This window comes from Hypanus sabinus, chromosome X1 (assembly GCF_030144855.1).
Source record: "Hypanus sabinus isolate sHypSab1 chromosome X1, sHypSab1.hap1, whole genome shotgun sequence".
NCBI classification, from domain to species: Eukaryota; Metazoa; Chordata; class Chondrichthyes; order Myliobatiformes; family Dasyatidae; genus Hypanus; species Hypanus sabinus.
In genome coordinates, this window is record NC_082738.1 from 29281385 (window position 1) to 29296000 (window position 14616).

The following is a 14616-nucleotide window of genomic DNA, read 5'->3' on the forward strand; positions in this document are numbered from 1 at the left end:
ACAGTACATCCCAAAGCATGGCTATTTAAAATTAAAGAACATTCAAAATGTTGATAGGAACAATGACCAAGCAGTGAAAGTCACCCTGGGATTGGTTGTCGACTGACCAATAGGCGTCGGCTATTTTGGCTTGCCAGAACACCTCTATCGTGAAGATGGTCACCTGTAGGGTTTGAGCTGAAGGGTGATTTTGATCGGAACAACCAACTTATGCTGGTGATTACAATGGTTGCGGGCTGTCACTTTCTTGTCGCAATGTTGCTTGCAGCTGTGCCAGCTCTGGTGGTTAGTTCAGTTGCAGCAAATCAAACCCTTTCAGGAGGAGATGGAGGCCCAGCTCTGTGTTTGGTGATAAGTCCAACCAACTTGCTGAGCCTTTGGAAGTACATGGCCCCAACTGGTTGATGTGATGGTGCCAGCGATGTCTGTCTACGATAACTTTGTAGCAACTCCCCCATTTGTTTGTCAATCTGACCATTGCGATATTGTCTGGCCCACACTGTGGCTCCAGCTTTGAATGACTTCACGCATTGACCAAGGTCTGTGTGGCTGCCTTTGTGCTGCCATGAATGTTGGTCGCTGATATAGCATTGCATCCAAGATCGCGCAGTTTTCCTACCAGAAGCACTTCAGCTGGAGTCTTCCCCTCGAGGCCTGAGTGGATGTAATTCGATATGTCAGATATGTCAGCAGAAATGTGTTGAGAGCCCCGGCCAGTGCTCCTTTCCTCTTGATTGTTTGAAGGTATCCACAAACCTTTCTGCTTGGTCATTGGAGTATGGATGATATGGGGGTGAGCAGTGGTGGATAATTCCGCTGTTCTAGCAGAAAGCAGCAAGCTGCTGTGAACTGAAATGCATCCCATTATCAGAAACAAGTGTTTCCGGCGACCCAAAGTGGCTGAAGATCTGCAGCAGCTGCTGAATGGTAGCCTCTGGTGTTGTTGACTTCATCGATAATACTTCTGGCCATTTGGAATAGGTGTCAACCAGGACAAGATGGGTACACCCGTTGATTGGGCCAGTGAAGTAATAGTGTACTCGACTCCAAGGTCTGGTAGCCTGAGGTCATGGTTGTGGATTGGCTCCACTTTGACTCTTTGTAGCCATAGAGCTCCAAGCACGCTGCTTGCATACAGTTGTGATATCTTCATCTATGCCCGGCCAGTACATAAAGCTTCTTGCCAGGGACTTCAAATCGATCGGTGCCCCGGTGACCACGGTGGAATTGCTTCAGTACTTTTGGTCAAAATGTTTATGGAATCGCTATTCTGTCTCCAAACATCAGGCAGGAGTCCACAGCCAAGAGTGATGTATGACATTGGTAGAAGAGTACGACACTTTCGTCGACTTTGACTGGCTGTCTGTGAACGAGTCATCTGGAGATATGCTGAAAAAGAGGATCTGCTGCCGTTTCTGCTCTGATCTTGTCGACCATGACAGGAAGACCTTCAGCAACATCCCATACAGTCCAGAGGACTTCACAATCAACTGAAATCATAGTCACAACTGCACCTTTGTTTTCAGTAACCTGTGGTTCATAAGTCTGGGGAGGACAGCTGCCTGACCAAATTTCTGGGTTGATGTGTACTTCATTTCAAAATTGTAACTTAACAGCACTATTGTCCACTTTTGTAGATGGTTGGCTGTATACACTGGGATGCCGTTCTTAGGCCTAAAGATGGACAACAATGGCTTATAATCAATCAAGGGAGTGAAGCATCTTGTGAAGTTTCTTCACAGGCATAGTTCTGTCTGATCTGTACCTGTCACAATGATGTTGTTGAGGTAAGTGCCAACACCATCAATTCCACTCAGCATGGCGTCCATAAGCAGACAGAGGAAGGAAAACAACCCCTTTGTGTTGTGATAGTGAGAAGCTCCTGTGAACTTCTTGCCATTTCTACCTGGAGGTAGGCTTCAGCCAAGTCCAACTTTACAAAGTAGCGACCACTGTTCAATTTTGCAAAGCTATTAGGCAGTACCAGTAACACACACAAAATGCTGGTGGAACTCAGCAGGCCAGGCAGCATCTATAGGAAGAAGCGCTGCCGACGTTTTGGGCCGAGACCCTTCGTCAGGACAGCCAGTACCGGTAATGGGTACTGGTGTGCCTCCAGAGTGACACTGAGACCAGTCGAGAACCTCACTGCACTATTAGCTTTCTTTATAATGACTACTGGAGCTGCCCAACGTGAGTAGTTGACAGCTTTGGTCACACCAGCTCACTGCAGCCGATCTAGCTCTTGCTCTGCGATTGGTAAGGCTGTGTATGGTACCGGTCTTTTGGGACAGAAGACTGGCTTTGCAACTGGACGGAGCTGGAGTTCTGCCTGCAGTTTGGTGCAGCAACCTAACCCTTCTTGAAGCACTGCTACAGCACCGTTGCAGTCTCATGTACTGATTGTGGTATGGCATCAACTGACATGATTTGAACAGCCATTGTCTTCTTACAGACCTCATCCAGGGGGACGCTCCAGAGATCAAGCTCGTCCGTCCACTCAGTGCCAGGGATGTTCGGATCTGTTAGGTAACACACTCCGTTGACTTGCTTACCGCTCAGCTCCAGCTTGCAGTGCAGTTCTCCAGCCAGCTGGAGTGTTCCACCTGAGTTGATGCATATGGAGTGATGAGCTGATGTGACTGGTTGGGACCCAAGAGCCCACCACGTGCATTTGGAGATAATGGTAAAGTCTGATGCTGAATTGAGTCGTAGCTTGACCAACTGATGGTTGATAAATATGTATGTCTCCTGGGAGCGAAGTCAACTTTGAAGGAGACCATTAAACTCCTTGTAGATCTTGGCAGCTTTTGAAACTTCTTGTCCTTGCGTTTCACTGGCCTAGAAGACAGTGAAGAGTGGAAAAAGCCTTTTTTGTGCCCATGATATCGGCATTTGCTGCAAATATGTTTCTTGTGTAATACTACGCACCACATTTCCAACAAGCTCTGTTTGGTCTCTCGGAGACCTGGTGAGTGATGATGCCTGGGCCACTGGAAACTGCATTGACTTTGGTCTGTTCCACCAGGTTGGAACTGTGTTTCAGGTTGATTCTTAAGTGACAGCTTGTAAAGTCATATCAGGGTCTTGCCCTAGTCTGACCAGGAGTCATGCATCACCAAGTGCTTGAAGTCACAAATGAAAATCAGACATTTCAACTGTGATTCAGTCACGTTACCCAGCTTGAGCTTTTCACATTCGCAATTGACGGCACCGGCATGTGTGATGAAGTCATCGACACTGTGTTTAACGAGTTTTTGGCACTAGTAGCGAACACCAAAGAGAGATGACTGCTCTCCAAAAATACTTGCTAGCTGTCAGACAGTTTAGTGAAATGGTAGGTCACGTGGGTTATTAGGCGGAACTAAGTTAAAATAACGCTCATGTTCAGCAGTACCCAATTTTCAGAGCAAAGCGCTCGACTTCCACAAGCGAACTCAACCCGGCAAATACCTTTGTTATGTTTGAACCATAATAAATCCCAAAGCAACATCAAACTGGAAGTGGGTAATGGACACGACTGACTCACATGAGTTCTGTTCAGTGTTTGACGCCGACGTCATTGGACTCACTGATAATCTGATGGTCAAGGTTTCGATTAACTTCAGCTGGGCCGTCTAAAATTGAGCTTGCTGCTGTTGCCGAATTGTTTGGTGGGTGGGTGGAGTCAGCACCTCGGAACATCACACATCAAGCAGGGCTGTGATGGTAACTGAAGAACTGTTTGTTTCAGAACAACGACCTACTGTGGGCAGACTACGAAGAGAAGCTATCTGACCAGGCCATGCGGACACTGGAGACATACCTGAGCCAGTTCCCAGTGTTTAAGGTGGGTCCCGGCACGGAACACTGTTGTGTCTGCAGTTCCAAGATTTACCCTTTTAAGAAGGGCTCAGAACAGATTTCTCCCCATACCCACAAGTTCAACCAGAGCAAATACAGGCAAATCGTAAACATGAGAAATTCTGCGGACGCTGGAAATCCAAAGCAACACTAACGAAATCGTGGCAAGCACCACACCCAGCCAGGCAACGTTTTACGTAGTTACTGAGTCACACCACACAGAGACAGGCACTTTGGCCCACTGTGTTCATCAAATACCCACTGATACCAATCCCATTTCCTAGCATTTGGTCTGCACCCCTCTCTGCCTTGGTTATGCAAGTACTCGTCTAGATACTTGTTAAGTGCAGTGAGGTCTCTGCCTCCACCAGCCCCTCAGGCAGTAGGTCCTAGATTCCAATGCCCTCTGAGGGAAAAACACCCCCACAGTGTTGCTAAAGCTAAGATGTCATCATAGCAAGAGCGATGTGAAGCATGGACCAGGAGGCCGACTGTAATCATGCATGGAATGGAAACAGGCCCTTTGGCCCATCATGTCCTTGCTGGCCACCAGCCTCCCATTCCCCAGCACTGAGTCTGTCTAGGTGATCCAGGTGCTCACCTAGATATGTGTCAAATGTCTTTGCCTCCACCACCCCTCGGGTAGTGTGTCCCACATTCGAACACTCCCAAGGGAAAAAGATGTTCCCCTTGGATTTACTCAACTTTTTATTCCTCACCTCAAGTTATTCCTCAACTTTTTATACCTGTGAAGAGAAGTTTATCGCTATCTACCTTATTTATGCCACTCATAATTTTGTGCCCCTCTATCAGGTTCCCCCCGCCCACCCTAGCCTCCTCCACTCCAGGGAGAACAAACCCAGCCTCTCCAGTCTCTTTCTTTAACTGAAACACTCCATTCTGGGCAACATGCTGGTGAATCTCCTCTGCACCCTCTCCAGTGCAGTCACATCCTTCCTACAGAGTGGTGGACAGATCTGCACACAGTTCTCCAAGTGTAGTCCAACTGGTGTTTTATACAGTTGTACTATAACTTCCCACAAGAAAACAGGAACAGGAGTGAGCCACTTGGCTCTTCGAGCCCGTCCCATCATTCAATATGATCGTGACTGATCTGTGCCCAACTCCCAATCTGTGCAAGTTCCCCACATCCCCTTCTACTTCTCAATCTATCAAGTATTTATCCACCTAAAAATCAGAGCTTCAAACGCTGAGATGTATCAGCAATGGGGAGAGGTACCTGGGCACTGTATTTCCAGAGGCAGTCACATCTACTAGATTAACTACTTCAAATTTGGCCTGTTGCCAGGGACTAGAAGGTGTGACTGTGAGTGAGGCAGGTAGGAGGATCCATGAGGTAGTAATGGAGGAACCTCAGCCCTTGAGCTTGCTCAACAGTCTCAGATAGGTGCCCCCTGTGAGGATGAGAGTGGGGGCTGTAGGAATGATGAGCAACTGAACCGTGGAACCATGGTTCAAGAAGCTATTCAAGAGCGAGTTATTCAACAAGATAAGAGTCTTATACCAGGTGAAGGACATCCCTTTAGGGAAGATGCCAACTTGGAGAGAAGTTTGTCTGATTGGCAGGAGGAAAGAGTGTAATAAAAGGGGCCTTTTCTGGTTGGCTGCCGGTGACGAGTAGTGGTCTGCAGGGTCAGTGCTGGGTCTGCTGGGTCTGTTATATGTCAATTATGGAATTGATGGCTTAATGGCCAAGTTTACAGATGATACGAAGGTAGGTGGAGGGGCAGGTAGTGTTGAGGAAGCAGGGAGGCTACAGAAAGACTTAGACAGGTTAGGAGAACAGGTAAAGAAGTGGCAGAATACAGTATAGTGTAGTGAAATGTATAGTCATGCACTTTGGTAGAAAGAATAAAGGCATAGGCTATTTTCTAAATGGGGAGAATTCAGAAATCAGAGGTGCAAAGGGACTTGTTGGAGTCCTAGTCCAGGATTCCCTAAAGGTTAACTTGTAGTTGAGTTTTGGGCCCCTTATCTAAGAAAGTATTACTGGCATTGGAGAGGGTCCAGAGGAGGTGTTCTTGAATAATCCCAAAATGAGAGGGTTAATATATGAGGAGCATTTGATGGCTCTGGGCCTGTACCCACTGGAGTTTAGAGGAAGAGGGTGATCTCACTGAACCTACCAAATACTGAAAGGCCTAGATAGAGCGGAAGTGGAGAGGATGTTTCCAACTGTGGATGAGTCTAGGACCAGAGAGCACAGCCTCAGAATATAAGGACATCTCTTTAGAACAGAGGCAAGGAGTGATTTCTTCAGCAAAAGGATAGTAAATTTGTGGAATTCATTATCGCAGATGGCTGTGGAGACCAAGTCATTGGGTATATATAAAGCAGAAATTGATGGTTTCTTGATCAAAGGTTATGGGGAGAAGTCAGGAGGATGGGGTTGAGAAGGAAAATAAATCAGCCATGATGGAATGGTGGAGTAGACTCGATGGGCTGAATGGTGCACCTACGTCTGGTGGTCTTCTGGTCTAAATATGTCTAACGATCCAGCTTCCAGCCGTGGCCAAGGCAAAGGTTGCAGGGGTTCACCACACACCTCAGTGTTAAGTGACCAGCCCCTTACTTTTGTTCATGGGTCTCCCACTAGTGAAAGCATCCCAGTGTTTACCTTGTCAAGCTCTCCAGGATCCTGTATGTTCGAATAAGGTCACCTCCCATTCTTCCGAGCTTCAAGGGATACAGACCCAAGCAACGTAGCCTCTCTTAGTGCGACAGGGCCCGGGTGAGCGTTGCAGAACAGAGGGGCTTCAGAGTACAGTTACGTGGTCCCATGAAAGTGATGTCACGGGCGCTGAAGCAGACTGGCTTTCAGGACGTTGACTACAGCGATTGGGAGATTGTGGTGTGGTTGTACAGGATGTTGGTGAGGATGCACTTGGAGTATCATGTTTGATTTTGTTTGCTCTGCTATAGGAAAGATGTTATTAAACTGGAAGGAGTGTAAAAAAACTTTACAAGGATATTGCCAGGACTCAAGGGACTGCGTTATAGGGAGAAGTTGGACAGGTTAGGACTTCATTCCCCATAGTGTCGGTGACTGAGAGGTGATCTTACAGAGGTGTACAATATCAAGAGGGGCATAGATAGGGTGAATGCACTCAGTCCTTTCCTCAGATCTGGGATATCAAGGACTAAGTGGCATAGGATTAGGATGGGGGGGGGAGCTTTTTCTTACACCAAGGGTGGTATCTATGTGGAATCCGCCACCAGAGGAGGAGCTTGAAGCAGACACAATAACAACATTTAAAACACTTGGACAGGTTCATGGATTAGAAAGATTTAGAGGGCTATGGGTCAAAAACAGACAAATGGCCCGAGCTTGGATGGGACAACTTTGCTGTCATGGACCAGTTGGGTTGAAGGGCCTGTTTCTGTGCTGTATGACTCAAATGTTTCTGTGCAGGAATGAGTCAAATGAATCTGCCTCCAATGTTATTATAAACACAAGAGATTCTGCAGATTCGGGTCCTTTCCATAGATGCTGGCTGGCCTGCGGAGTTCCTCCACTATTTTGTGTCCAATGATATTACATCATTTAAAGTAAGGAGACCAAAACAGTACACTGAATTCCTATTGAGGAATACTACAAACACGTTTTTTTTCTTTCTCAGAAATTGATTTCTCCCTTCTTATGAGCTCTTCAGTCTTCCACTGTTGTATCTCAAAACTAGCCAGCCCTTTGACCTACAGCCAGCCCTTTAGCCTACCGCCAGCCCTTTGACCTACTGCCAGCCCTTTGGCCTATCGCCAGCCCTTTGACCTACTGCCAGCCCTTTGGCCTACCGCCAGCCCTTTGACCTACTGCCAGCCCTTTGACCTACTGCCAGCCCTTTGGCCTATCGCCAGCCCTTTGACCTACTGCCAGCCCTTTGGCCTACCGCCAGCCCTTTGACCTACTGCCAGCCCTTTGGCCTACTGCCAGCCCTTTGGCCTATCGCCAGCCCTTTGACCTACTGCCAGCCCTTTGGCCTACCGCCAGCCCTTTGACCTACTGCCAGCCCTTTGACCTACTGCCAGCCCTTTGACCTACTGCCAGCCCTTTGGCCTATCGCCAGCCCTTTGACCTACTGCCAGCCCTTTGGCCTACCGCCAGCCCTTTGACCTACTGCCAGCCCTTTGGCCTACTGCCAGCCCTTTGGCCTACCGCCAGCCCTTTGACCTACTGCCAGCCCTTTGGCCTACTGCCAGCCCTTTGGTCTACCACCAGCCTTTTCTGCTTTGTATATCCTATTTTTTTACTTTAGCATTCTCCTGTACCCTTTTGTGAAATCACAGATTAAGGCTCTTTCACATGGAATCCCTCTGTCTGATTGAGATGAACTTTTGCTGAGCATTATACACCTGCTCTTTTGTTCTTCATCCTGGTGACTTAAGGCAAGTATCTGGATGCCTTCTTCACTGCCTTCTCTACCCATGCTGCCACCTAAAGAGATCTATAGGTTTGTATACCAAGGGCTTTGTTCCTCAATACTACCCAGGGCCCTGCCAATCATTGTGTACGTTCTGCTATTATTAGTCCTCATTAGAATGAAACTCCACTTGCCATTCTTCTGCCCAACTGATCAATACCTTCCTGTAGCCTAACACTATCTTCACTATCAATAACAAGCCCTATTTATGTGTCATCTGCAAAATTACTGATCATACTGCTTGCATATACAAATCACTAACGTGTCACCTTGCAAATCAGATCAACGTATACCAAGAGTCCCAGAACCAATCACGGGCTTCCAATCACAAAAGCAACCCTCCACCGTCACCCTCTGCTTCTGATCACCATGCCATCTTTGGTTCCAATTTACCAACTCACTTGGATCCCATGGGCTCTAGTTGTTTGTTCCAGCCCTCCTTGTCAGAAGCCTTACTGAAGACCACGTAGACCACATCAACCACACTGTTGTCTCTTCAAAAACTTCAATCCAATTGGTCAGGCAGGATCACATCTGTGCAAAACCAAACCAACTACCTTTGATCAGTCCTGCCTGCCCAATTGTCCATTAATCCTGTCCCTCAGAATCAGTCCCTACCTTACTTACCGAGTGCAGTTTAACGTCATTCCTCAGAATCTGTTCCAATAGCTTCCCTACCACTGATATCAGACTCAGTGATGACCTGGCTTATTCCCGCAGCCCTTGTTGTAAAAAAGACACCACGTTCACTGTCCTCCAGTCATCTGACACCTCACCTGTAGTCAGTGAAGATCTAAACATCTCCAACAGGATCCCAGCAATCTCCTCCCTGCCTCCCATAGCAGCCTGGGATACACCTCATCAGGCCCCGAGGTCCTATATGCCTTTATACACACCAAGACATCAAATACCTTCTCCTCTTTAATGGTAACATGCTCTCTAGAATGTTACCGTAGCTCTGCCTGAAATTTCCACCTGCAGAATACAGATGGGAAGTTCTATAGAAGACCTCCCCACACTCTCTGGCTTCATGCACAACCAGCTCTTTCTGCTGAAGGGTCTCCCCTATATCTAGCTCTGTGTACCCATTTCCTTTCCTGCTTTATCTAGCCTTCAACATCCCTTGATATCAAAGTTTCTCTGGACTTTCTGTCTGGAATTTCACCTGAACTCATTGAATCTGAGTTTTGGTCACTGATACTAATCTCCTCTCTTGGACACTTGAACTTTTTGGAGAATGTGAGGAAGATGATTGATGAAAGTGGAGCTAATGCATGTTTTGGATAAAAGAGCAGAGAAATGGCAGACAGGATTTAATCTAGGCAAGTGTGAGGTGTTGCACTTTGGGAATCAAGTATATAGAGAGACGATACACTATTAATGGGAAGAGCCTTACAGTATTGATGTATGGCAGGATCTTGGGGTCCAAGTACATCACTTCCCAAAAATGGACAGATAAGTTGATATGGTGGTAAATAAAGATTATGACATGCTTGCCTCCATTGTTTGGAGCACTTGAGTTCAAGAATCGCGAAGTTGCAGCCTTGTAAAGCTTCGGTTTTATAAATCTACAGATGCTAGAAGCCCAAGCAACACACCCAAAATGCTGGAGGAACACAGCAAGCCAGGCAGCATCTATTGAAAAGAGTACAGTCGATGTTTCAGGCCGAGATCCTTCGCCAGGACCTATCCTGAGTATTGGTGCATTTCTGGTTGTCTCATTATAGGAAGGGTGTGGGGGCTTTGGGGAGGGTGTAAAGGAGGTTTACCAGGAATCTGCCTGGATTAGAGGGTATATGATACAAGGAGAGGTTGGACAAACTTGGGTTGTTTTCTCTGGAGTGTTAGCAGCTGAGGGGTGACCTTATTGAGGGTTATAAAATTGTCAGATGCACAGATAGGGTAGACAGCCAATATCTTTTTCCCAGGGCCGAAATGTTTAATACAAGATGGCATACATTTTAAGATGGGGGGGGGGGGAGTTCAAAGGTGATGTTTTTTTACACAGAGTGGCAGGTGATTTGGTTACAAGTGGAACTTTGTAGAGTTCAGAGTTCAGATGCAGAGCTGGGCTGAGAAGTGACAGATGGAATTCAACATGGAAAAGTGTGAAGTGATTCACTTCCGAAGGCAAAATTGAAGGCAGAATACAAGCTAATGACAGGATTCTTGGCCAAGTGGAGGAAGAGAGGGATTTTGTGGTTCACATCCAAGAGACGTGAGGTAATGTTGCAGCTTTATAAAATGCTGGTTAGACCACACTTGGAATATTATGGTCAGTTCTGGTCACCTCATTCTAGGAAGGATGTAGAAGCCTTCGAGAGGGTGCAGAGGAGATTTATCAAATCAATTCAAATCAAGTTTAATTATCATTCAAACCATACATAGATAGAGCTGAATGAGACAGCGTTCCTCTGGGGCCAAGGTGCAAAACATTCAAAATAGCAACCAAACATTCAAAAATAGTGAGTAACATAATTCAAAATATTAAGCAAAAAAGCATAATTACTCAAAAAATATATAGTCCAAGACCCTGAGTGACAACGTCCAGCAATGAACAATGCAGTCTCTCGGCAGTGTACAGTCACATGCAATCCAGTCTGAACACGGGATGTAATGTTCTATGTTCTACATTCTAAAGGAATAATATTTGCCACCCTTCAATCTTCTGGTACTACTCCTGTGCTCAATGAAGATGCAAAGATCATCACCAAAGTAATTTCTTCCTTCAATTCCCATAGTAACCTGGGCATATCTCGTCTGGCCCCAGGGCCTTATCTATCCTAGTGTTTTCCCAAAATTCCAGTGCATCCTATTTCATAACATCAACATGTTCCAGCATATCAGCCTATTTTACGTTGCCTTCATCAAAGTCTCTCTCACTGGTGAATACTGAAGCAAGTATTCATTAACGACCTCCTCTAGCTCCTCCGACTCCAGACACGTTTGCTCTTTTATCCCTCCTTGGTCTTTCACTCACTCTGGTCATCCTCCAGTTCTTCATGTAAGTCTAGAACACCTTGGGGTTCCCCTTAATCCTACTTGCCAAGGCTTTTTCCTGTCCCCTTCTAGCTCTCCTAAGTCTATTCTTCAACTCCTTCCTGAATGCCACTTAACTCTCTAGAGCCCTGTCTGATCCTTGATTCCTAAACCTTAAGTAAGCTTCTTTCTTTCTCTTGACTTGATGTCCATTCTCTTTTCAACCATAGTTCCTTCACCTTACCATCCTTTCCCTGCCTCAGTGGGACAAACCCACCCAGAACCCCGTGCAACTACGGGGTGCAACCTCCACATTTCTGTTGTGCATTTCTTGAGTACATAACATTTATGCTCCCAACTTCCTGCCTAATGGTATCATACTTCACCCTCTCCCAATTAAATACTTTCCCATCCCATCTGCTCGTATCCCTGGCCTAAGCTATGGTAGATGGTCACTATCTCTGAAAAGCTCAGGCACTGAGAGATCTGACGCCTGAACAGGTTCATTGCCTAGTATGAGATCCAGAATGGCCTCTCCTATAGCTGGCCTTTATACATATTGAGTCAGGAATCCTTCCTGGACACACATAACAAATTCTGCCCCATCTAAACCTTTTGCACTAAGGAGGTTCTCAATGAATATTAGGGAAGTTGAAGTCACTCATGACAATAACCCTGTTATTTTGGCGCATTTCCAAAATCTACCTCCCGATCTGTTCCTCAGCATCTCTGTCACTATTGGGGGGGGGGGGGAGGGGTCTATAGAATACTCCCAACAGAGTGATAGTTCCCTGCCTGTTTCTGATTTCCACCCACACTGACTCAGTAGACAGTAGACGATCCCTCCATGACACCCTCCCTTTCTGCCTCTGTAATACTATCCATGATTAGCAATGGCACTCCCCTGTCTTTTTTTTTACCTCCCTCCTTGTCCCTGTCCCTTTTGAAACATCTAACCCCCAGAATATCCAGCAGCCATTCCTGCCGTTGTGACATCCAAGCCTCCGTAGTGGCCACAACATAGAAGTTTTGTGTACTGATTGCTGTGCTGTCACCTATTGTTTGATCAGGTAGAACAAACTCCTCAGGGCTGACACAAGACAACCACAGTACCAAGGTGGTTTGTACCGTGGGACAAATGATACTTAACTGTTGCTGTTCACAATAGAAGCGCATCGCTAAACGTGGCCGCAAGCTGGTGGACTATGACATCTGCCGCCATCACCTGGAATCGCTGCAGAACGCCAAGAAGAAAGATGAAGCAAAGATCAGCAAGGTAATAGGGACCAGAGGTTGCGGCTGCACCCAGGCCCGACTGTAATGTGGGGATTGCTTTGGCTTTCCTTTTCCAAAGGTGGTTTATTCAGTGATTACAGGATGACAGGGATACAATATGGCAGTGCTTCATGATGCACACTATTTAGAGTTTCAAATTATAACTCTGGTCATAGAGTCAGAGAGTCATAGGACATTACAGCACAGAAACAGGCCCTTCAGCCCATCTAATCCATGTTAAACTATTGCTCTGCCTAGTCCCATTGACCTGCACCTGGACCCTAGCCCTCCATACATCTCCTCATCCAAGTACTTATCCAAATTTCTCTTAAATGGGTGAAATTGAACATCTATCACTTCCACTGGGAGCTCGTTGCACACTCTGACCACTTCCTGAGTGAAGAAGTTCCCCCTCATGTTCTCCTTAAATATTTCATCTTTCACCTTTAACCTATGACTTCTAGTTCCAGCCTCACCCAACCTCAGTGGAAAAAGCTTGCTTGCATTTACCCTATCTATACCCCTCATAATTTTGTATACCTCAGTCAAATTCGTATCCTCTCCGAAAGGGAGACCCCTCTTTCTCCCTTATTAGGGAGAGAGAGAGCCTGTGGTGTGTTGAATACCAGGTGAGTGAGCAGTCTGTGGGGTACTGCAAGTCCGTGTCTTTGCTGTTGCTTTGCTGAATTCTTGAGTGCCTGGTGGCGGGTGCCAATGCTTTTTCTTGCCGGTGGGGGGAGGGGGGATCGTTGCTTGCTGCCACTTACACATGGGAGGGAGGGGGGCTGGGGGGAATTTGGGGTTCTAATATTTAACTGTCATTCATTTTTTGGGGCACTCCTCTGTTTTCATGGATGTTTGTGAAGAAAAAGCATTTCGGGATGTATGTTGTATACATTTCTCTGACATTAAATATACCGTTGAAACCTTTGAATCTCCCCTCAATCTTCTGCACTCCAGGGTATAAAGTCCTAACCTATTCAATCTTCCACTATAACTCAGACCTCAAGTCCCAGTGATATCCTTGTATATTTTCACTGCACTCTTTCAATCTTACTGATAACTTTCCTATACATAGGTAACCTATATTGTACATAACACTCCAATTTTGGTCTGACCATCTCTACCCAGAACGCTCGAGTCCCTGAAGCCTCATTGTACCCGTGGACATTGTGTACTCCTTCTCCAGGGACACCTGGGCATGGACGTAACCCCAAAAGGGAGACAGTCAGCTCAAGCAGAGCCATCGACTGCCCCCCTCCTAGGTTTGTGAATAGCCAGGCCCAAGGGCAAATGACCAAGAGATCCTTCAAGCGACCCACCCTCCTCTGCCCCCGGGTGACCAAAGATCAGAAGAGTGGGGCTGAAATGCAGCCAGAACTTGAGCAGAAGCTCCTACAGATATTTGGATAGAGGCTGGGACCTCTCAGACTCAATATATATATGAGACGCTGTGTGGAGATTGTTGGAGAGGTATGTCCATGGGACAGCATTCCCACAGCCAACAGGTTAGAAGCTTAGGGCCAATTGTGTTACTTCACTGTGACTGGATGGGGCAACATCACATGATGACTGTTGGCAAACCTTCCAGGAATTATTCAAAATTCAAGTCTGTTTACCACATGTATATTGAAGCAGGCAGTGAAATGTGCCATTTGTGTTAATAGCCAACACGTGTTGGGGGCAGTCCGCAAATGCACCACACAATTCAGCGCCAACATGGCATGCCCACAAAGCTCAGCAGAACAACAAGCAACAAAACAACAACAGCAAAACAAACCTCCTTCCTCCCTCCTACCCACACACACATACACCGTCCTTTAGGGGCTGCAGGGTAGCATATCAGCTTGCGTAACACTATTACAGCACCAGCAACCTGGGTTCATTTCCCTCCGCTGTCCGTAAGGAGTTTGCACGTTGTCCCCGTGACCACGTGAGCTTCCTCCCACATTCCAAACACATATGGGCTTGTGGGTTAATTGGTCACATGGGTGTAATTGGACAGCGGGGGCTCATTGGGCTGGAAGGGCCTGTTACCATGCCGCATCTCCAAATAAAAATAAATAAACCCCAGGGCAGG

The 14616-nt window shown here is 46.6% G+C and overlaps 1 protein-coding gene across 11 annotated transcripts in view; it reads left to right on the plus strand.

Moving 5' to 3' along the window:
* LOC132384735 (bridging integrator 2-like) overlaps positions 1 to 14616 on the plus strand; it is a 119026-nt gene that overhangs the window by 76232 nt on the left and 28178 nt on the right. For all 11 annotated transcript variants that reach the window (XM_059956164.1, XM_059956159.1, XM_059956169.1 and 8 more), the window contains 2 exons: positions 3734 to 3829; positions 12430 to 12537. In XM_059956164.1, the coding sequence (XP_059812147.1) occupies positions 3734 to 3829; positions 12430 to 12537 (204 nt within the window). The remainder of the gene's footprint in view (positions 1 to 3733; positions 3830 to 12429; positions 12538 to 14616) is intronic.